Source organism: Hypanus sabinus, chromosome 22 (genome assembly GCF_030144855.1).
Source record: "Hypanus sabinus isolate sHypSab1 chromosome 22, sHypSab1.hap1, whole genome shotgun sequence".
NCBI lineage: Eukaryota > Metazoa > Chordata > Chondrichthyes > Myliobatiformes > Dasyatidae > Hypanus > Hypanus sabinus.
Window position 1 is genome coordinate 63,288,293 of NC_082727.1, and position 23,707 is coordinate 63,311,999.

General features: G+C 39.2%; 1 protein-coding gene across 1 annotated transcript in view; it reads left to right on the forward strand.

Annotated features, from left to right (window-relative positions):
- ccdc172 (coiled-coil domain containing 172) overlaps positions 1 to 23,707 on the forward strand; it is a 63,068-nt gene that overhangs the window by 36,390 nt on the left and 2,971 nt on the right. The window contains exons 5-7 of the mRNA XM_059948078.1: positions 14,866 to 14,967; positions 20,337 to 20,439; positions 22,541 to 22,628. Coding sequence (XP_059804061.1) covers positions 14,866 to 14,967; positions 20,337 to 20,439; positions 22,541 to 22,628 — 293 coding nt within the window. The remainder of the gene's footprint in view (positions 1 to 14,865; positions 14,968 to 20,336; positions 20,440 to 22,540; positions 22,629 to 23,707) is intronic.

Consider the following 23,707-nt stretch of genomic DNA (forward strand, 5'->3'; position numbering starts at 1 on the left):
TAAGGATAGTCAACATGGCTTTGTGCGTTGCAGATCATGTTTAACAAACACTCTACAGTTTCGAGGAGGTTACCAAGAAAGTAGATGAAGGAAAGGCAGTGGATGTTGTATACATGGGCTTTAATAAGGCATTTGACAAGGTCCCACATGGGAGGTTAGTTCAGAAGGTTCAGACACTAGGTATCCATGGAGAGGTTGTAAACTGGATTCGAAATTGCTAGTGGGTAATTGCTTCTCAGACTGGAGGCTGTGACTAGTGGTGTGCCTCAAGGATCTGTGCTGGGACCATTGTTATTTGTTGTCTATATCAATGATCTAGGTGATAATATGGTAAATTGGATCCGAAAGTTTACTGATGACACTAAGATTGGAGGCGTTGTGGACACCGAGGAAGGCTTTCAAAGCTTGCAGAGGGATCTGGTAACATTCATTATATCGGTTTTTGGATTCATTTTTCAGATCTACATGATTGTCCCTTATGGGTGGATTTGGTGAAGGGGTATTCTTTGGCTTCGTTATTGAGAGCCTCTCTTCCTTTTTGGCTTTCTAAGATCAGTAGTCAAGATTTTAATGCGATTATTATTTCAATTTCGTAGATCCTTTGCTCTTAATAACTTTGTTCCTTCTAGTAAAATCCATCTTAATTATTTTTAAACCAATTTTTGATCAGACCTTTTTAATTTAGAAAAGCAAAGAAATAGTAACTTTTTTAGATTTGTTCTTGGGTAATTGTCTAATGTCTTTCACTCAGCGGATAAATATGACCAATCTAATGTACACTTCTTTAGATATGTACAAATTAGGAATTTTCTACATAATTTACTGCCAGATTTTCCTTTGGCTTATTCACCCAATGTTATTGACACTCTTTTTCAGGTCAAACCATTTCAAAAGGGACTGATAGCTATAATTTATAAATAGTTATTGAACTTGCGTATGTTACCTAATGATAAAATTAAAGCTGCGTGAGAACTGGAGTTTCGAAAGTCACTTTCAGATAATCAATGGGATAAAATTTTTCATTTGCTAAATACCTCTTCTATTTGTGCCTGTCACTCCTTGACACAGTTAAAGGTAGTGCATCGGGTGCATATGTCAAAGGACAAATCAGCCCGTATTTTTTCTAATATTAATACTTTTTGTGATAGATGTAATATTGAGGTGGCTACTTTAATACATATGTTCTGGCCTTGCATCAAGCTAGAGAATTTATGGAAAGAAGTCTTCAAAATTTTGTCAAAGGTTCTGAATTTGGATCTACAACTGAATTTACTTACAGCAATTTTTGGGATCATTCTTTCAGAAGCAGGAGATATTCCTGTTTCTGCTCAATGGATGATAGCTTTTACAACTTTATTGGCTAGGAGAGCCATTTTGCTTAAATGGAAGGATTCTTATCCATCTACTGTTATTCATTGGCTTACCTCCATTATGTCCTGTTTAAGTTTAGAGAAAATAAGAAGTCGGACATTTGATATATCCTCTAAATTTGAGGAAACGATGACCTTTTATTCAGTATTTTCATATGCTCTGAATTATGGCCCGTCCAGTTACCTTTTTGAAGTTTTGGATTTGATCAGAAGCCTTGATTTTTTTGGTTTTCTCTCAGTTTGAGCTGCCCAGTTGTTGTTTTTTTTTTTGTTTTTTTGTGTTTTGGGGTTTTTTCTTTCTGTTTATGTCAATTATAAAAGTTTCTTTATTGTTTTTTCTTTTTATGGATAAGAGGAGAATCAATTATCCTTCTCTTCATTATATACTATTAGATTAATACTTTGATCTTGATAACATTATTTTCCTTTTATTCAAACTGTTACTGATATAGATATTTGTGAAAATTCTCCTCTTGTTTATGTGTGTGTGTGTGTTTACTTTTTTATTCAACTAATAAAAAGATTGATAAAGGAAAGGGATCTGGACCAGCTGGAAAAATGGGCCAGAAAATGGCAGATGGAATTTAATGCAGACAAGTATGAGGTGTTGCATCTTGGAAGGACAAATCAAGGTAGGACACACACAGTAAATGGTAGGGTGCTGAGGAGTGTAGAGGAACAAAGGGATCTGGGAGTTCAGATACGTTATTCCCTGAAAATGGCGTCTCAGGTACACAGGGTTGTAAAGAAGGCTTTTGGCATCCTGGCATTCATAAATCAAAGTACTAAGTACAGGAGTTTGGATTTTATGGTGAGGTTATATAAGACATTGGTGAGGCCAAATTTGGAGTATTGTTGATAGTTCTGGTCACCTAACTGTAGGAAGAATATCAATAAAATTGCAAGAATGTGGAGAAGATTTACTAGGATGTTGCCGGGTCTTCAGGAGTTGAGTTACGGGGAAAGATTGAACAGGTTAGGACTTCATTCCTTGGAGCGTAGAAGAATGAGGGGTGATTTGATAGAGGTTTACAAAATTATGAGGAGTATAGATAGAGTAAATGTGAGTTGCCTCTTTCCACTTAGATTAGGAGAGATAAATATGAGAGGACGTGGCTTTAGGGTGAAAAGGGAAAGGTTTCGGGGGAACATTAGGGGGAACTTCTTCGCTCAGAGACTGGTGGGAGTGTGGAACAAGCTGCTATCTGACTTGGTATGTGTGGGTGCACATAATTTTTAAGAATAAATTGGATAGATACATGGATGGGAGAGGTCTGGAGGATTATGGACTGGGTACAGGTCAATGGGACTAACGGAATAAAGTTTCAGCACAGACTAAAAGGGTCAAATGGCCTGTTTTCTGTGCTGTAGTGTTCTATGGTTTTAATAGCTGATGATCTGAAATTGCTGAGTGAAATGTCGTGTCCTGTAGACAGAACAGTGCCCAGTTAGAAAATGAAGGGCTCTTTCTTGAACTTGTCTTAAGTTATGTTGGAACAGTGTTGGAGACCAAAGATTGAACTTAGTGGGACAAGGAGAATGAAAATGGAGGAAGAAAGCGAAGGACAGCTGGAAAGTCAGGGTCACTTTTGACAACTGATAGAGATAGTCTGCAGAACTTTTATCTCTTCTGCACTGGTTTCCCTTGATTATAGAGAAGAACACATCAGGAGCACAGAATGTAAAATAGCAAATTGGAATAAGGACAAATAAATAGTTCGTTCTGTTGTGTTTGGACCTTTAGATAATGGGAAAGGACAATATAAAATGGCAAGTGTTGATCCTCAAAATTAAAAGTAAATTTATTATCAAAGTACATATAGAACCCTGAGATTTATTTTCTTTTAGGCATACTCAATACGTCCTATATCAGTAATAGAATCAATGAAAGACCACACCAACGGAGCAAACAACCAATGTGCAAAGGATAACAAACACTGTAAATACAAAAAAGAAAGAAAAAATAAACAATTATTAATGAGAACATGGGATGAAGAGTCCTTGAAAGCAAGTCCATGGTTTGTGAGAACAGTTCAGTGATTGGGCAAGTGATATTATCCCCTCTAGTTCAGGAAGCTGATGGTTGAGGTGTAATAACTGTTCCTGAATCTGGTGGTGTGAATTTTCAGGCTCCTGTACTTTTTTTCTGATGGCAACAGCAAGAAGAGAGCATGTCCTGAGTTTTGGGGGTTCCTGATGATGGATGCTAGTTTCCTGTGACTATACTCCATATAGATGTGCTCAATGGTGAGAAGGACTTAACTAGTGATGGACTGAGCCATATCCACTATTTTTTGTAGGATTTTCCATTCAAGGGTATTGGTGTTTCCATACCAGACTGCGATGCAGCCAGTCAGTATATTCTCCACCACACATCTGTAGAAGTTTGTCAGAGTTTTAGATGTCATACTTAATCTTTGAAACTCCTAAGGAGGTAGAGGCACTGCCATACTCTCTTTGTAACTGCACTTAATAAGCTGGGTCTAGGACAGGTCCTCTGAAATGATAATGCTGAGGAATTTAAAGGTGTTGACCTTTTCCACCTCTGATTCCCTGATGCAGACTGGCTCATAGGGCTCCAGTTTTCTCTTCCTTAAGGCAATAATCAGCTCCTTAATCTTACTGATATTGTGAAAGAGGTTGTTATGGCACCACTCAGCTCTCCTGTATGCTGATTCATCACCAAATTTGATTCAGTTTACACCTTAAATATAGCATTGGAGCATAGCCACACAGTCGTAAGTGCAAAGCAATTAGAGCAGGGGGCAAAGCACACTGTCTTGTGGTGCACCTGTGCTGATGGAGATGGTGGAGGAGATGTTGTTGCCAATGCAAACCGACTAGGATCTGTAAGTGAAGAAATTGAAGATCTAATTACACAAGGAGGTATTGAGGACATGGTCTTGAAGTTTATTGGTTAGTTTTGAGTAGATTATAGTATTGAATGCTGAGCTGTAATCAATAAAGAGCATCCTGACATCAGCATCTTTGCTGTCCAGATGTTCAGGATTGAGTGAAGAACCAATGAAATAGCATCTGCTGTTGTCTTGGACCTTGGAGGAGGTCCAAGTAGGAGTTGATGTGTTTCATCATGAAAATCTCAAAACACTGTGGATGTAAGTGTACTGTATGATAATAATTGAGACAGTTTACCATGTTCTTCTTAGGCATCGATATAATTGAAACCTGCCCCAGACTGCCGAAGTAAGGGGTTGAAGATCTGTGAACACTCGAGCCAGTTGATCAGCACAGGTCTTTAGTACTTGGCCAAGTACCCCATCTGGGCTGGATGCTTTCCATGGGTTTATCCTTGTGAAGCATGCTTTCACGTCAGCTTCAGAGACTAAAATCACAGGATCATTGGGGACTGTGGGAGATCATGATGTTTTCTCCATGTTTTGATGGTTAAAGCAAGCATAGAAGGCATTGAGCTCATCTGGAAGTAAAGCCCTGTTGTCATCTGCAGTATGTTGCTTGATTTCACTTCATAACAGGTGACAGCATTCAAGCCCTGCAGCAGCTGCTGAGCATCCTTCATTACTCAAGTTTAGTCCAGAATTGTTATTGTACTTCTTGTAACTTACTTGGTTGCTAGATTTGAATGGGGCTACTGTTTGGGGAAGAATCTGAATGATTTTGTGGGGACACACTCAACTATGATTGTTTTTAAAAGTCTGTGACAACTGTGGTGTATTCATTCAGATCCACAGATGAGTCCTTGAACATGGCCCAGTCCACCAACTTGAAGCAATCCTGTAGTTGCTCTTCTTCCTCCTATGACCACATCTATGTTGTATTAATTTCTGGAGTTTTGCTCTTTACTTTCTGCCTATATGCAAGTAGGTGAAGGATAGCCAAGTGATCAGATTTCCCAAAATATGTTCTGGGCATATTTTGCGCTTATCTTTATTTAACTGTAGGCTACTATGTTGGGATCTCTGGTGGTACAGGTTATGTGCAGGGGTTTCTTCGAACAAGCCTGATTGAAATTCCCAATATGATATGAAAAACATTCGGTGGATGGTTTCTTATTTATTAACAGTGTCGTACAGTATCTCAAGCACTTGAGTATAGTCAGTCGCTGTAGGTGTGTAAACTACGGTCAGGACCACGAAGGAGAACTCTTGGTAAATGGTCAGCATTTGATCATTCAGTGTTCAGAGTCATGGAAATATAAGTTCAACAAAACCTTCATGAAACACACACCTTCATCTTTTGCCCTTTTCTGAAGCAGTAGGTCCATCCTGTGTATCGAAAAGCCTTTAAGTCTGATTGTCGATTTGGGGCTAGTAAGCCACATTTTGGTAAGATACAGAACATAACAATTTCTCATTTCCTGTTGATACACCAATCTTGCTCTCAGGTACTCAATTTTGTTCTCCAGTGTCCAGTGACTGCACATTTGCTAACAGGATGCTAGGTAGAGGGGGCCTCATCCTTCTGCGTTTCTGCCTGGCTTAGAGTCCCCTATCTTGCTCCAGCCATGGTGATGAACCTTTGTCCGCTTAAAAGTTGTTGCTTGAGAGTTAAGTCCATCAAGTCTTTCAAAAGATCGTGAAATCTGTAGTTCATTAAGACAATTTAAAAGTACATTGTGTAAGGTAAATTATATGCTGCAGATTGCAGTGAGAGTAATTCAAAAGAGGTATATCTAAATGTATTGTACATAACCTGCAGAACATCACCTTTGTTCACTGGTGCCATCTTGTAGAGATTTTCCTACAATTGCATGGGAAGGTGTGATGAGCTGGAGAAAGGATATTTGTAAAGTTGGAAAACAATCTGATTGATGCAGAGGGAAGACCTCTTTCAGATTTAGAATGATCATGGTATTGTTTCCTTAGTACTGAAGAAATTAAATGCAGATTGACTGGCTGCCTTACAGAACATCATTTAAACCATAAGAATGATCCTGAACTTCCAGCTGCCTGTCACTTCATTCTCTACCCCACTTTTAGTATGAACACTGTCTAACCTTGGCCCTATATCTTAGAGTTTGAAAGAATACATATGCCGTCTGGGCACATTGTAGACTTCATTCTTGACATGAAATGATATAATGTGCCCTTTTGACCTAGGATCTCATATCTTTGGAATTAATTATTCCTTCTCTCCACCTTTGGTAATTTCAGATCTAATTCACAGCTCCATCAGGCATACCATTTATTATTGAAGTTTACCACTCTCTCAGTTGACACAGCTACTGTTTGTTTCATTCAATTTCTCTTGCCAGTACCATATCACAAGCTTACCCTTTTATTCCCTATTCTTCTAATCACCTTCTCTGTAATTTAAAATACATTTTATCTTTAGCTTTTCCCATTTGAAATGAAAGGTCATCAACCTGAAATGCTAATTCTGTTTATCTCTATCAATGCATTGATGCTACCTGGCTACTAGTCTTTTCTGTTATTTATTTCAGATTTTCAAGATCATCAGAATTTCCATATTTTGCTTTAGTTTGAAAAATATATTGATCTTGTTCAGTGTGGCAGAAATTAGCATCTTGCTATGAACTTTAAATGCATGCAATAATGAGAACTACTCATGCTAGCATAGAGTATGTAATATTCTTCATACTGCCAAGAGTCTTACTATTAATAGTATATTCTGTCATCATATTTGACCTACCAAAATGAACTACCTCACACTTATCTGAGTTGAACTCCATCTGCCACTTCTCAGCCCATTTTTGCATCCTATCAATGTCCCGCTGTAACCCCTGACAGCCCTCCACACTATCCACAACACCTCCAACCTTTGTGTTATCAGCAAATTTACTAATCCATTATAAAATAATGCAGCTTTAAAAAGACTAGATTTCAAATAATGATTAAAACATACATAGATTAAAATGGAGAGCACAGGAATTCTTGATTTTATTAAAACAAACACAAGCATAAAAGCAAAAACCTAATGATAAATCTATTTGAATATAATTAACGTACCAGGAGAAAATTTATCAAATGAAAGATTTGAAGTAAAAATAGTGCATCAGCCATTTTGTGCAGCAGAACCAGGAGACTCAAAGTCATATTGGTTATTGCAACATACCTATGCAATGTCGAAGAGCTGCTGTTGTCCTTTTGCGGAAGGAAATTTCAGATTGATTGCCTTACGATGACTGGGCAGATGGAAGGGCAAGAAAGCAACAGCAGATGGGAACTGATCATGACCAATGACAGTCCTCCACTGTGATTCCAGAACAACATTTTAAAATCTCGTGATTTCCCTTTCCATGCTTATGCTCTGTTTTCCACTTAAGAGTCCTGCACTGCTTATGTAGTTGACACTACTTTAAATTTTCTGTTTTTGAGAGATAAATAAAGTAAAAATTACGGTGAAATTACAGATTTTTTTAGGGCCTTTTGCAGAAGTCCTAACCATTTGGATTCCATTATGAAGCATTTGTTTGGTGGTCAGCAAATAAGAATCTGTAACAATTGGATGATCATTCAAAGACAGTCCATCATGATTGAAGATGACTTGCTTCCTCCCTAGTTTGTGAGTTGTGAAGTAACCGATTGGAACAGCAATCTCTTCCACAAGTAGGGCTGTCACTGAAATTGTTTCCAGAAGATTCCCACCAGTCCAATTTTCCTCTAACCTTTTCTAACAAACAGCAACATTGCTTTTCTTACCACCCATGTTCACTTTTGTCAATTTGCACACTAATTAACCTTACAGGTGGCATGTTTTTGGCATGTGGGATGAAAATAGCATCCTAATGAAACCCACATGGGGATAAGGAGAATGTGAAAACTTGACAGAAAGCGTTCAAGATAAGACCAATCCCAAGTTCGTGGAGCACATTACCATTGCGACATCCTTGAAACTTTTACTCTGTGTAACTTGTCCAGCGATAGAGTGTAGAATAGACTGTTCATTTAGGAATTTGGCTTTCAGCAAAGAATAACATTGCCTTCCAATTGAGCTTACTGAATGTAATTAGGGGTTTAGTGCTGGGGATTTTGACTTTGACAGTGAGACTGATGTCAGAAACAGTATTGGTAGTATTATTCAAATGCTTTGTGAATATTGCTGTAATCTCAGAAGCATAAAGGAGGGTTACTGCCGCTTGATAAGCTATGAAATTTGTGTTGGGTCTGAGGTTTGACTCTCAAAATCATCCCTCTCCCCTTCAAAGACTATGCTGGAGCCTCGAAGGTAACAGTAAATTTCATCATTGAATTCTGTATTTCTGAAAAGTAATTCCAGAGGCGTAGTGGTTTATAGTACCATTGCTTCCAAGTAAATTCTGACTAAATTATTTTGCAAATTTATGGTCAGGATAGCAAGGCCCATCTCCTAAAAGGTTGACTGTGATATCTTGCCCACTGGTAGCCTTGGTACTACCCTTACACATTTGAGAACAGTTTCCCTAAATGCAGAGCATGCTATGCAGCATTACTTTATTATGAAAACAGTTGACACAAATTGATAAGCAATGTGTTTTTGTTTTAGCCAGTTGTTTGCAGGTGCAAAATATTAGGAGGACTCTATTGCTTCTACCGGTTTCTTTTGAATGAAGGAATGTTGCTGAAAGGTATCTATTTTGTTTTTTGCTTTGTAGCTTATCTCAGAAAATAGGATTCTAGGGTCCTTGTTTTCTTATGGCTGGATAACATATATATGTACAATGGCTGCACTTATCCTGCCACTTGTTCTGAGGACATTGAATTTTCTTCTCATTGTCTCTGTGTTGGAGAACCTAGAAAGCTAACTCTGGTAAGTTTTTAGTTTTCATTTCAATGGATATAAAAAAAAGTTAAAATAAGACAGGAATCCATATGTATAACATAGAATGCACATCAAGGTGGGGAATTTTGCTGATCATTGAGACCCTCGGGTCAAAGTGGGAGTTGACTGAGAGGAAAGGTATGAAGTTTTAGAGTGGTGGTGCTAGTTCCATGAGGAAGTGACCTTCGATGCTGTCCTTATGAAAGGAGTCAAGAAATTTGACAATTGAGTGAGGCCAGACTGGAGCAGTGTTTTTAAATCATATTTGTTCTCCAGAATAAATGATGCAGAAATTATAGTAGGTGCTTAAGACTGATGTGCAAAAGTTTCACAATTAGAATCGACCTCATAAATTTCTGGATTGGTACAATTCAAGCTGGAAATGAAAGAAACCTTGTTCCACTCTGTGGGAAGAATCATTTTTTTTGTAAGTGTGGCAAGATTAGACCACTATCTCCTTGACTGCATTGCTAGTGCAATTTTAGTCAGCTATTCAACTATATTATATTAGGTATTCAGTTGGACATTTCAGTCGGATTATCTTACTGTGAAACCAATTGGACAGGCATATTGTGTGGTGATGTATAAATCCAAGGTCAGAACCCAGTGAAATTCATGCTGAGAGTGAATATTACTGAATGTTTTAATTTGCGTTGAGTGCATCTAGGATTTTTTGATCATCTGTGCATGTCTCAGTTAAGTAGAATGCTATTCTCATGATAAGTACATTTTATTAGCCTTGAAGAAGGTGCAGAAAGGTTCTGTAGACTGCTAGAAAGTGTTTTGTAATTCCAAAACATTAAACTAATTCAAAGGAAAACTAGAGAGCCAAGGGATATCAGTCTTAGTTCATGTTTAAGTGAATTGCACTCGTATTACTTGGTAGCATAATGACATATGCAATTCACATACTTTTACATATAACCATAATGAGTTATATGCATAAACAACAAGGAATGCTTAATCAAACAAAATATTACAATATTACTCAAATATTAAATGCACACTCCTCCCTACTTAGCATAAGCTCCAACTTAATATAGAATGCATCTCAACTATATAACTACTATATAGATATATGCAGAATAGCAAATTTTAAATTGCCCTATTCAGGCCTAAAGATTTAATCACTGTGGAGGATTTCTTACTCTTGTGGGATAACATCTTTCCTGACAAGAGGGATCACTCTGCTTGGCAGGTGAAATTTGTGGCTGTGAAACAATCTCTGGTTCTGGGCCTCCTCCATTGTGGTTGTAGGAACTGATTCTGAGACTACAGGAAGTGGTTCTGACAGTGGTAGGCACATTGCCTCTCTAGCAATTGACTCTCTGCTCTCCTCAATTGATGATCTCTTCAATCTGCTCTCCCAAATGTGTCCTCTCTAGATGATGTCAGATGCAATCTCCACTGTGTAGGAGAGTGGTCCAGTTCTGTCCTTAATTTTTCTGAGTATCCATTTTTGATCACTTCTGTAGACTCTCGACAGGGCTACTTGTCCAGGAGTGAAACATAAAACTTCTTTGTTTGAGGAGCCTTCAATTTGTCTCGGTTGTTTGTCTTGTATACTCCTTCTGAGGCTGGATTTGAAGTTAATACAATGGATGACCCAGAACAGCATATCTGGTGAGTTCAGTGTCGTGGAGTGTGCTGCATCATGATGGGATGGGAGGGAAATGAGAATCTGTGGGATCAGTGTTAGTGTAGTCTTTTCTGATGACATAGCTCATAAAGCATTTTTTAGACTCTGGACATGATTTTCTGACAGGCCATTTGTAGCTGGGTGGTATAAGGCAAAAGACCACAAAGTCATACGACATAGGAGTAGAATTAGGTTCTGCTATTCAATTATGGCTGATCCATTTTTCCTCTCCTCAACCCCATTCCCTGGCCTTCTCCCCGTAACCCTTGATGCCATGTTCAATCAAAAACTATCAATTTCTGCCTTAAATACTCCCAGCGGCCTGACCTCCACAACTGCTTGTGGTAACAAATTCCACAAATTCACCACCCTCTGGCTGAAGAAATTTTTCTGTATCTCTGTTTCAAATGGGTGCCCCTCTATCTTGAAGGTGTGCCCTCTTGTCTTAGAGTCCTCCACCATGGGAAACATCCTTTCCACATCTACTCTGTCTAGGTCTTTCAACATTTGAAAAGTTTCAATGAGACACCTCTCATTCTTCTAAATTCCAGTAAGTACAGACACGGAGCCAACAAACACTCCTTGTATGATACCCCTTTCATTCCCAGAATCATTCTTCTGAGCTGTCTCTAGACCCTCTCCAATGCCAGCACATCTTTTCTTAGATGAGGAGCCTAATACTGTTCACAGTACTCAAGTTAAGGCCTCAGCAGTGCCTTATAAAGCCTCAGCATCATGTCCTTGTAATCAAGACCTCTTGAAATGAATGCTAACATTGCATTTGCCTTCCTCATCACCAACACAATCTGCAAGTTAACCTTTAGGGTATTCTGCACAAGGACTCCCAAGTCCCACTGCATCTCAGATTCCTGTATTTTCTCCCCATTTAGAAAATAGTCCACACATTTACTCCTATTACCAAAGTGCATGACTATGCATTTTCCAACATTGTATTTCATTTGCCACTTCCTTGCCCAATCTCCTAATCTGTCTAAGTCCTTCTGCATCCTACCTGTTTCCTCAACACTACCTGCCCTTCCATCAATGTTCATAACATCTGAAAACTTGGCAACAAAGCCATCTATTCCATAATCTAAATCATTGATATGCAGCATAAAAAGAAGCAGCAGTCCCAACACCAACCTTTGTAGAACACCGCAAGTCACTGGCAGCCAACCAGATAAGGATCCTTTTATTTCCACTTGCTCCCTCCTACCAATCAGCCAATGCTTTAACTGTGTGAGTAACTTTCCTGTAATATCCATGGACTCTTAACTTGGTAAGCAGCCTTATATGTGGCACCTTGTCAAAGACCTTCTAAAAGTCTGAACATACAGCATCCACTGCATCCCCTTTATATATTCTACTTGTAATCTCAAAGTTTTTCAACAGGTTTGTCAGGCAAGATTTTTCCTTAAGGAAACCATGCTGACTTTGTCCTATCTGTCCTTTGTCACCAAGTACTCCTTAACCGCATCCTTAACAATTGACTCCAAAATCCTCCCAGCCACTGAGGTCAGGCTAACTGATCTATAATTTCCTTTCTGCTGCCTTCCTCCTTTCTTAAAGAATGGAGTGACATTTGCAATTTTCCAGCCCTCTGGCACCATGCCAGAGCCAAATGATTGTAGAATCTAATGCTACTTCTTTCAGAACCCTAGGATACAGTTTGTTTGGTCCAGGTGACTTATGTACCTTAGGTCTTTTAGCTTTTTGAGGACCTTCTCCCTTGTAATGGTAACTGCACTCACTTCTTTTCAATAGACAATAGGTGCAGGAGTAAGCCATTCGGCCCTTCGAGCCAGCACCACCATTCGCTGTGATCATGGCTGATCATCCACAGTCAGTACCCTGTTCCTGCTTTCTCCCCATATTCCTTGACTCTGCTATCTTTAAGAGCTCTATCTGACTCTTTCTTGAAAGTATCCAGAGAATTGGCCTCCACTGCCTTCTGAGGCAGAGCATTCCACAGATCCACAATTCTCTGGGTGAAGAAGTTTTTACTAAATTCTGTTCTAAATGGCCTACCTCTTATTCTTATTCTTATTTCCTGCCTCTAGCTTGTCCAATCCCTTAATAATCTTATATGTTTCAATCAGATCCCCTCTCGCATACTACAACATCTGGCACACTGCTAGTGTCTTCCACAGTGAAGAATGGTACAAAATACTAAACTTGTTTCATCTGCCGTCCCCTTCTCCCCCATTATTATTTCTCTGCCTTCATTTTGTAGCGGTCCTATATCCACAGTGAATTCTCTTTTATTTTTTACATGCTTGAAAAAGGTTTTACTGTGCACTTTGATATTGTTTGCTAGCTTCCTATCATAGTTCATCTTTTCCCTTCTAATGACTTTTAGTTGCTCTCTGTAGGTTTTAATAGCTTCCCAATCCTCTGTCTTCCCTCTAATTTTTGCTTTGTTGTAAGCCCTCTCTTTTGTTTTTACATTAGTTTTGACTTCCCTTGGCAGCTATGATTGTACTATTGTGCCATTTGTGTATTTTTGTTTTTGGAATACATCAATCCTGCACCATCCTCATTTTTCCCAGAAACTCTCACTATTTCTGCTCCACTGTCATCTCTTTTTGTTGAATACCTACAAGATGACTTTTTAGGGCAGTTTGTCATTGAGCCTACTAGGGTATCAGCTTCACTGGATTGGGTGTTACGTAATGAACTGAGAGTGGATAATTCTGTCTCAGTTCACTTAGGCAGATCTAAATATCCTGCTTCCTGGCTGGTTCCTAAATATGTTGCGCTGATAAACTGTATTTAGTAAATTCCAGGAACTCATCCTATGGACTTCTTTTCCAGTTTAATTTGTTCAATCTACCTTAAGGTTAAAGTCACCCACAACTATTGTCGTACTGTTCATGGAAGTCCACATAGTCTGTTCTGCTGTATATTTGCTGTTAGGGGATCTATTACTCACTCCAAGACCCTTATCTTGCTATTACTTTTTCTCTCCATAAACTGATTCTAATATCTTAACCTTCTTAAACCAATTTCTCACGATTGTACAGATCTCATCCCTTACCCCAGAATACTTAGTGTCCAGCCTTGGTCTTAAAATTTCTATAATGTTTATCAGCTTATTCCTCTGTATAATGTAACTTATGCTATGTGCATTCAGGTAAAGAGTTCTTTTCCCTTCTCTGACTCTTAGATGGATGGTGTTTTTCTTTGTCTCCACATCATTGTTACCATAAACATGAGAAAATCTGGTGGAAAACAGTTGCAAATCCAAAGCAACACATGCAAGGTGCCGGAAGAATTCAACAGGCCAGGCAGTATCTTTAGAAAAGAGTAAACAGTCAATGTATTGGATCAAGACCCTTCTCTTTACCATAGATGCTGCCTGGCCCGCTGAGTTCTTCCAATATTTTGTATGTGTTTCATTTTTACTATTACAGTTTTGCAATTCTACTGTTGATTTGTCCTTTAATTTCCTGAATTTCCCCCACTCTTGTAGAGGAGAATAAACAGGCAACTTTGACGATGGATGTGTATTTGGTAGCTATCTGAAAGAATTCATGAAAGTTGATATTTCGGATGGCAACTGGCACAAAATATTACTGTTTCATTTTATCGCTATTAAGGATTATAAACCTCTAATGGGTACCTATGCTGAAAATGATTTAACAGAGACAATTGGCTTCTCTTTCAACAAAGTCAAATAGCAGGTTCAATTTCTTGTTTTTTTTCTTGAATTTAAATCTCAGTGAAATCTTGCCAAAGTTCCAAAACTGAAATAATTGACAAATTATTTGTCATGTTTTGTCACCCTGTAACCTTATCCTTCAATCTCTCTGAATTATGGAGGACAGCATGTGTATAAATGTTTCTCTCCTGCAGACTTCATCATGATCATCATGACTCCAGTATTTCTACTATCTTTTAATGTTTCTTAATTGTACATATGATTTTTTTATGTTCTGTTGTTGAGCAGCAGTGAACCATCTGATTGGCCTGTAAGAATGCTCTTTGGGAACCAGTTGACTTGATCAGCATTTCTGATCTGGCTATTGTTCATGATTGCACTTAATAAAAAAAACTATGACTTGGGTAAATATAGGAGTATAATTATTTTCATTTTTGCACATCCTGTAATTTCAGATATGAAGAACCTTGAACAAAAAAACATACAGTTGAATGATCTCCAACAACAGAAAAATGAATTAAAAGAAGAACTTCAACAACTCCAGAACAAATTGCAAGGTATTTTGTCTATGTAATACAGTGTTTTATTTTTAATTGCCATTAATTTGCTAGTTACAAAAAAGATCTTGAAATTTTGATTTTTAACTTTTTGTAAATTGTTGGCAGGTGTTGATTTGACATGATGCACAATGTTTTACAGATTAGCTCAAAAGATCCTACTTCAATATTGTTTAAATTTAGTGAATTTGCCAGTAAAATATGTGGGGGCTGAATACTTTTTCAAAGCACTTTGAGGGTAAAGTAATGTATGTTGCATACATACATCAGCATTAATAAGGCATGGTCCATCATGGTAAGCTGATCCAGAATAAAGGTAGATGGGATCCCGACAAATGCGAGGCTTTGCACTTTGGTAGGACCAATCAGAGTAGGTCTTACACAAGAATTTCTTATTTCTACCTCTATAACATCACCTAATTGTGTTGTAGAGGTATCAAAAACAAGAGGGCATATTTGAGAGGAATGAATTTTCAATATGATTTGATAAAAAAGAGTGACATGTTGATAATCTGAAACTTGGTGCCAAAGGAAGTTGAATCAGATACAATCATTTCATTTAAAAAACATATTTCACTTATTCTATTTTTTGTAAACATGAGGTCACTGAGAACATTTTTGCTGATATGCTAACTCACATCAAATGCTATCTTTTCAGAACTAACTACTCACATTAGCTCCCAGTTAACCATTGCATCAGTTTTAATATAATCATCTTTGTTTTCATATTTTTAACACACTACAGGACTTCCTGCCTCTGAGAACACTTCTCCAAATCTGGATGCTTGAACCTCCATTACTGTTGTTGAAAACTCTTCTTAAGTCTCTCAGTCTCTGTTTTCTCCTTTGAATCACCCCTCTAATCAACTTCTCTATTATCCTTCACAAACAAGAGAAAATCTGCAGATGCTGGAAATGCAAACAACACAGACACACAAATGCTAGAGAAACTCATCAGGCCAGTCAGCAGCTACGGAAAAAATAGATTGTTTCTGCATCAGTACTGCTTGCTGTTGATATTGCTGGTATTGTTCTGCTGTTAATGCACTGTTCTGTACATATTCTGCAGGATAGTGCATTTACAGCAGAACAACACCAGCAACATCAACAGCAACTAGTACTGATGCAAAAACAACAATTTGCACAGATTCAACAGCAGCTAGCACATAGTAAGACTGTCCTTTTTCCATATATGCTGCCAGGCCTGCTGAGTTCCTCCAGCATTTTGTGTGTTCTCTATCATGCTTTCAGGTTTGGAGGTAAAACCATGTTTGGTAATAGTTGAAGCTTTTGCTATGAATGGAATCTGAATCAGATCTAATATCACTCACATATGTCATGAGATTTGTTGTTTTGCAGAGTAGTACAACAAAATACATCTTAATAAAATATATATAAAAATTAAGATAAGTAAGAAGAGCAAAAAGAGAGCAAAAAAACTGTATTAGTGATCGTAGGTTCATTGCCATTTCAGAAATCTGATGATGGAGGAGAGAAAGCTGTTCCTAAAACTTCGAGTGTCTCTCTTTAGGCTCCTGTACCACCTCCTTGATGGTAGCAATGAGAAGAGGACATATCTTGGGTGATGGAGTCCTTAATGATATCACTTTCTTGAGGCATCACCTTCTGAAGGTGGTCCTTGATGGTTGGGAGGCGAGTGCCCATGATGGAGCTAGCTGATTTTTCAACTCTCTTCAGCTTTATCTGATTCTGTCCAGTGGCTTCTTCATACTAGACAGTGATGCAACCAATTAGAATACTCTACATGGTACACTTGAGGAAATTTGTGAGAACCTTTGGTGACGTCCCAAGTCTCCTCAAATTCGTAATGAACTATAGCAGTGGTGTGATGTTGAGGCTCTATAAGGCACTTGTGAGACCACACTTGGAGTATTGTGTACAGTTTTGGGCTTCTTATTTCAGAAATGATTTACTGGTGTGGATACATAGTGATCAGAGACAGGATTTCGACAGCATACTCATCCATGAGTTACTGGGCACGCTTAGAGTTGAGAAGTCGAGGACCATAGCCTATCACCAGCAGGATGATCTCAGCCAAAAAGCCTTAATCAGACCTTGTTAGACATGCTCAGGACCCTGGAGATCAGCAAGAAGAACACATGGAATCAACGTATTGGGCATCTGGTTCACAGTTACAACTATACACAAAATGAAGCTACTGGGTACTCGCCATATTATCTGATGTTTGGGCACGAGGTGAGGTTGCTCATTGACATTTGTTTTGGGACTGATGAAGGTGACTTACCACCAAAGACTAATCTGAAGTATGTGTCTGATATGAGAAGAGAGCTGAAAAGAGCTTATGAATTAGCTGGGATCACAGCTGCCAAGTAGAATCAAGGAAATAAGAGGAGATATGATCAAAAGGTGAAGTTCTTCCAACTCATGCACAGAGACTGAGTCCTCATAAGGAATTTGGGGCTAACTATAAAGTATAGGTTGGCTGACCGCTGGGCAGCGATGCCCTGTGTGGTGGAGAGTCAGATGCCGGGTGAAACAGGAGGATGAAAATGGGCCTGTCAAGATTCTCCATCAGAACCACCTGCTGCCACAGGGCAAGAGCCTGACATGGAGCCTAAACCTAGGAAGAGGACTCTGTGGAAACACGGGGTGACTGCAGGTCCACAGCAGGCAAGGTTAAGCTGCCCTCCAGCCCTGAGAGGGATACTGATTCAGAGGATGAGAACCTGGATGTGGTATATGCTGCCTTTCACTAACTCCCCATTGATTGAGGAAGAGATTCCCAGCCCTTTGCCTGCTGAGTCAGGTGAAGTGGTGAGGGGGGCTGTCTGTGGGCAGCCTGGGTTGCAGTGGGACTCTGCAGGCGAGGAAATGGAGCTTGGCCACGGGACAGTGGGCTCTGAGTTGCAGGTGACACATGTGACAGGTCGGGGGAGGCCTCGCCAGGTAGACCGGAATTATCCCCAGTAGTGTCTGAATCTGAAGAGTTAGGTAAGGGGGAACGGAGGTCTCAGAGAATTAGGAGACAATTGGATAGGCTGGCCTGTGTAGCGCCAGGGGAACAGAGTGTGACCCCTACTGTTTTGGGGAGCTAACCCTGTTACAGCTGGATTGGGCTTTTTGTTTTGCAGGAAGGGTTGGAAAATTATCTCATCATCATGGGGACATGACTAAATTTGGTGGGGGAAGAGTGTAAGGTTTCATTGCTAATGTAATAGGTGCTCTTTAATGTTCCACTGATAAGGTAATGGTCTCACTGTTTGGGTTTGGGTTATGACTAGAGATAATGGGGACTTTGGAATGTATGTTAGCCAATGAGCGGGATGTTGTTCTTTCTTGTGGGTCTGGGAGCAGGGATTTTGCAGTCTTTTGTCAGTGAGAGATGAAGAAGGAAGACACATATGAAGAGAGCTGGTGGACTGGGAGCAAGGGAAGATACCGGAATAAAAAGGTAGGCGGAGGGGTTGGAGGCTAGCTGGAAGGTGTAAGGTCAAGGGTTGGAGAAGAAGCAATTCTGATAGGAGAGGAGAGTGGACCAGAGGAGAAAGAGACAACTGGGGGGACGGAACCCAGGGGGAAGTGATAGGCAAGTGAGAAAAGGTAAAAAGTCAGAGTGGAAAATAGAGGAGGAGGGGACTAGGATATTGCTTACTGGAAGGAGAAATCGATATTCGTGCCTTCAGGTTGAAGGCTACCTAGAAGGAATATAAAGTGTTGCTGCTTCACACTCAGAGTGGCCTCATGCTGGCACAAGAGGAAGCCATGGACCAACATATCAGAATGGGAATGGCAATCGAAATTAAAATGTTTGGCCACCTGGAAGTCCCACCTGTGGCAGAAGCTGCGGAGCTCAACAAAGTGGTCCACCAATTTACGACAGGTCTCACCAATATAGCGAGGGCTTCATTGGAGCACCAGACACATAGACCCCAGCAGATTAACAGGTGAAGTGTTGCCTCATCTGTAAGGACTGCCTGGTGTCCTGAATGGAGGCAAGGGAGGAGGTGTGTGGGCGGCTGCTTGCAGGGGTAAGTGCTGGGAGGAAGATTTGTGGGGGAGGAAATAATGGACAAGGGAATCAGAATGGGAGAGAACCCTATGGAAAGCGAAGGGGGAGGGAGGTAAAGATATGTTTGGTAGTAGGATCCCTTTGGAGATAACAAAAATTGTGGAGGATTTTAAGTTGGATGTGGATGCTGATAGGGTGGTAGAGAAGAATAAGAGGAACTCTTATCACTATTACGGTGGCGAGAAGATGGGGTGAACATGGACTTATGGGAAATGGAGGAGATATGGATGACAGCCGCATCAATAGTGGAGAGAGGGAAACCCTATTCTTTAAAGGAGGACATTTCTGATGTCCTTGAATGCTCCCACCTGTTGGTTCTCACGTTTTCAATGCCCTACCAGGTATACTGTCAGGGCCAGATGCTTTGAGAGGGTTCACCCTCCTGAATGATGTTCTGATGTCAGCCTCTGAGACAGAGATCACAGGGTCACCAGATGCTGCAAGGATTTGCATAGGTGTAGTTTTAATTCTCCATTTCAAAGCGTGCAGAAAATGGCGGGCCTGAGCCATACTTCCATGAATTTAGCTACACAGAGTCCCTGATGTTCCTCAAGTACTGCAATTTTGTTCTGATGGATTTGCCGGCAGGATAGTTAGGAGTGAGGGTCTAAAGCCTCAACGTTTCAAACATACTTGGAGCCCAGTGCGCCTTCCCCAATTCCATTTACTTAAAGAGGAACAGCACTCACAATGCAGTCCGCTATCGAAGATTTCGCTAGATTTGAGTATCGATAGATTTTTTAAAAACATCTTAAAACAATGTTACTTACTGAAGTACCCTTGGCTGTGACTGGATTTCAGCTGCAGTAGTCTTCTATGGGAATATTTGACAATTCCCAGCAGAGCTGCATGCTAAGAGCTGCCACTTATCGGTGCCATCTTCTGTTGGTCTGAATGGTCTGTTAAAGCTACTACATATAACAGTCATTGCTGTAAGCTCAAACAGTATGAGGCCTTCATCGCAAAAGTCGAGAGGAGTCTGGGTTGGTTTCAATAAGACAACATTATTGAGTTACAGTTTAAGTTCGTGTGACATAACATAGAATTTATTAATCTCTCACATATTGTAATGGAAGGTCTTTGGTATCAAAAGCAAGCAGATAGAATCCAGATCAGGAGTGATTGAACAGATTGGTTATATTTGAGGCATGTAGTTTCACCTGCTGTGTGGATTGTCTGTTTCAGTCAAGAGCACTGTAACCTTTAATTTCTTCACCTGATTTTAGATTTACACAGAGGCATTTCAGTTCTACATTACTTGCCCTCTGATTGTTTATGGGTTTGTCAATAGAGGTAAAAATAACCTCCTATTTTTCAGGTCTTGAAGATGAGGTTACTGCAGCTGCTTTTAACTCAAAGCTTTTGGAAACAGAAAGATTAAAAGTATGTCAAAAACCTCAAACAGATGATGAGATTTTACGGTATGTCCCACTTGGATTTAATTATGTATACGGATATATTATTGTTCATACATTTCCTGAATTACATATTCTAGGATTTTATTAATATATTGGAGTTCCCATATCTTGTAACAAGTTAATTGACAGATTTTAACTTTTTTTTTTCTGGTTCATTCATGGCATGTAGCTATTTCAGAAAAACTATATTACTGCTTAAGCTGCCATTGCTACTCAAGCCAGAATTATCCTTCAGCCATTTTCTGAATCCACGGTACTTTTAATAAGTTCTTCTAGGACTTTGATGCTGTTGTGCAATGAAATTTTAGTAATTTGCTCAAGGAAGAGGATGTGACTGATTCATTACTTAGCTTCCACAATATACCACCTGTAATCTAGAGAACAGTGAAATATCCTGGACAACAAATTAAGTTATTTTTCTTCAAACCTGTGTGATAGTTGTTAATCATGGTACAGTTACTCCTACCCCTACAAACTGTGTGGCAACCTGGCGCAGCACAGTAGCGTGGTGATTAGTTTAATGCTAGTACATCACCAGTGACCTGGGGTCAATTCTGTCTCTATCTATAAGGAGTTTGTATGCTCTTCTTCATGATCACATGTGTTTCTCTGGGTGCTTCAGTTTCCTTCCAAATTTCCAAAGTCGTATGGGTTAGTAGGTTAATTGTTCACATGGATTTAATTGGGCAGTGCAGACTTATAAGTTGAAAGGACCTAATACTGTGCTATATCTCCAAGTAAAAATAAAATAGGTGACTCTAAACACAGAAGATTGTTTAGCCAAAGGCCACAAGTTCTTGTTGTTTGCTGCTTATTCTCAGTGTCATTCATACTTAATGTCTCCAACTTTGGTTTAATTTCTTCAAATGAGATTTAGTACATTCTGAAGGAGTACTCCACCATATCTATTTCTTCAAGTTATATACATGATAAGAGAAATGAGAGTACTTAAATTCTACAATGAGCAGGCAATTCTCTCTCTGGAAAAACCTGAGTAGAAAAGTTGAAACTTACTCCATAACTTGAATGACTTGGATTTTGCTGTTAGTCTTTGCTGTTATTACTTTGTGTAATTGACAACAATGTTAGGAATTCTGCAAATGTATTCTTTAATACAGAACTCACTCAGTGATTCAGCACCCCTTTACAGGATGGAGTGTTCACAGTCCCATCCATTGCTGTCAAGGGAAGGCATAAGTACTGTACATCTAAACTGTTTACAACCTAACCATGCAAGTGATGAACAAAAATTATCTGGGGCTTTCAATCTTTACAAACCTTAACAGGAAAAATTTACCTTAATTATTCTGACAATATTTTCTTTTCCTTTCATATAGTTGAAAATGACTCGTTTATTGTTCATGTCATTGACCATGCATCCTTCAAATAAATATAATTAGTTATCTATCTGAGCATTTTGCAAGCCATATGTGTGGCATTTATAAAACCAAATACAATCAAAAGTTGATGTTGTATTGTTTATATTTATCATTGATATAGAATTCTATTGGTTTAAAAGGATAAAAAATAATTTACAAATACAAGAAGTCCCTGAGTTATGATGGGGTTCTGTCCCTGAGAACTTTCATAATGCAAACTTTTTATAACGTAAAAATGAGTAAAATCCGTGGATTAGAGAAACACGTGACAAGAAAAGTGAGCGAGCATGGGAAGAATAGTTCCTTGATAACTCAGTGAGTGAATCTGCTTAGTCCTTCCAACTCTGCTTAGTTCAGGCCAGCACCAGTTCTACTTTATGGTGGAGCATGGATGAGATGGAAAGAAGAGAAGGCTAGGTGCTCCGTCCAAATGAAGGTGATAGAAAATGTAAAGTTCTTATCACAACAGTTGCTAGATCTTTGTTGTTGGGTCTTATCACTTGTCCTTCGGCTCTGACCAGAAATATTTGGCCATTATTTCAAGTCTTTACTATTAAGCAATATGGTTGAGATATCAGTTTTTTTGGGAGGTGTGGAACATGAACCATATTGAGAAATTTTACAAACTTGCTGCCAATGTGTAGTTTTATCCAGATATTATAGACAAATATTTAATTTTAGAAATATATATTTTATGTATTGCATTAGGAATATTTCTGTTTCAGGTTAAAGAAAGAATTGGAATTACACAAAGTTGATGATTTGGAGAGTGTTTATGAGACCCTTCGAAAAAGGATACAGACCTTGCAATTGGTAAACAATGGAAATGTAGTTTTAAAATATTGGTTCCACTTTAATAAATGCTGTTACTTTCTGTTTTATCATTTAAAATGGGTTACAGCCAACAAAGTTGGCTGTCTTGAGACAAATCAGAGTAGATAAATCCCCAGGACCTGACAGAGTATTCCCTCGGATCTTGAAGGAGACTAGTGTTGAAATTTCAGGGGCCCTGGCAGATATATTTAAAATGTTGGTATCAATGGGTGAGGTGCCGGAGGATTGGAGCATAGCTCATGTTGTTCTGTTGTTTAAAAAAGGCTCTCAAAGTAATCCGAGAAATTACAGGCCAGTGAGTTTGACGTCAGTAGTGGGTAAATTATTGGAAGGAGGACTAAGAGATAGGATCTACAAGTATTTAGATAGACAGGGACTTATTAGGGAGAGTCAACATGACCTTGTGCATGGTAGGTCATGTTTAACCAATCAATTGGAGTTTTTCAAGGAGGTTACCAGGAAAGTGGATGACGGGAAGGCAGTGGATGTTGTCTACATGGACTTCAGTAAGGCCTTTGACAAGGTCCTGCACTGGAGGTTAATTAGGAAGATTCAGTCGCTAGGTATACATGGAGAAGTAGTAAATTGGATTAGACATTAGCTCAATGGGAGAAGTCAGAGAGTGGTAGTGGAGGATTGCTTCTCTGAGTGAAGGCCTGTGACTAGTGGTGTGCCACAGGGATCAGTGCTGGATCCATTGTTATTTATCATCAATATCAATGATCTGGATGATAATATGGTAAATTGGATCAGCAAATTTGCTGGTGATACAAAGATTGGAGGTGTAGTAGACAGTGAGGAAGGTTTTCAAAGCTTGTAGAGGGATTTGGACCAGCTGGAAAAATGGGCTGAAAAATGGCAGATGGAGTTTAATACAGACAAGTGTGAGGTATTGCACTTTGGAAGGAAAAACCAGGATAGAACATATAAGGTAGATGGTAGGGCACGGAGGAGTGCAGTAGAACAGAGGGATCTGGGAATACAGATAGAAGATTCCCTAAAAGTGGCGTCACAGGTAGATAGGGTCGTAAAGAGAGCTTTTGGCACATTGGCCTTTA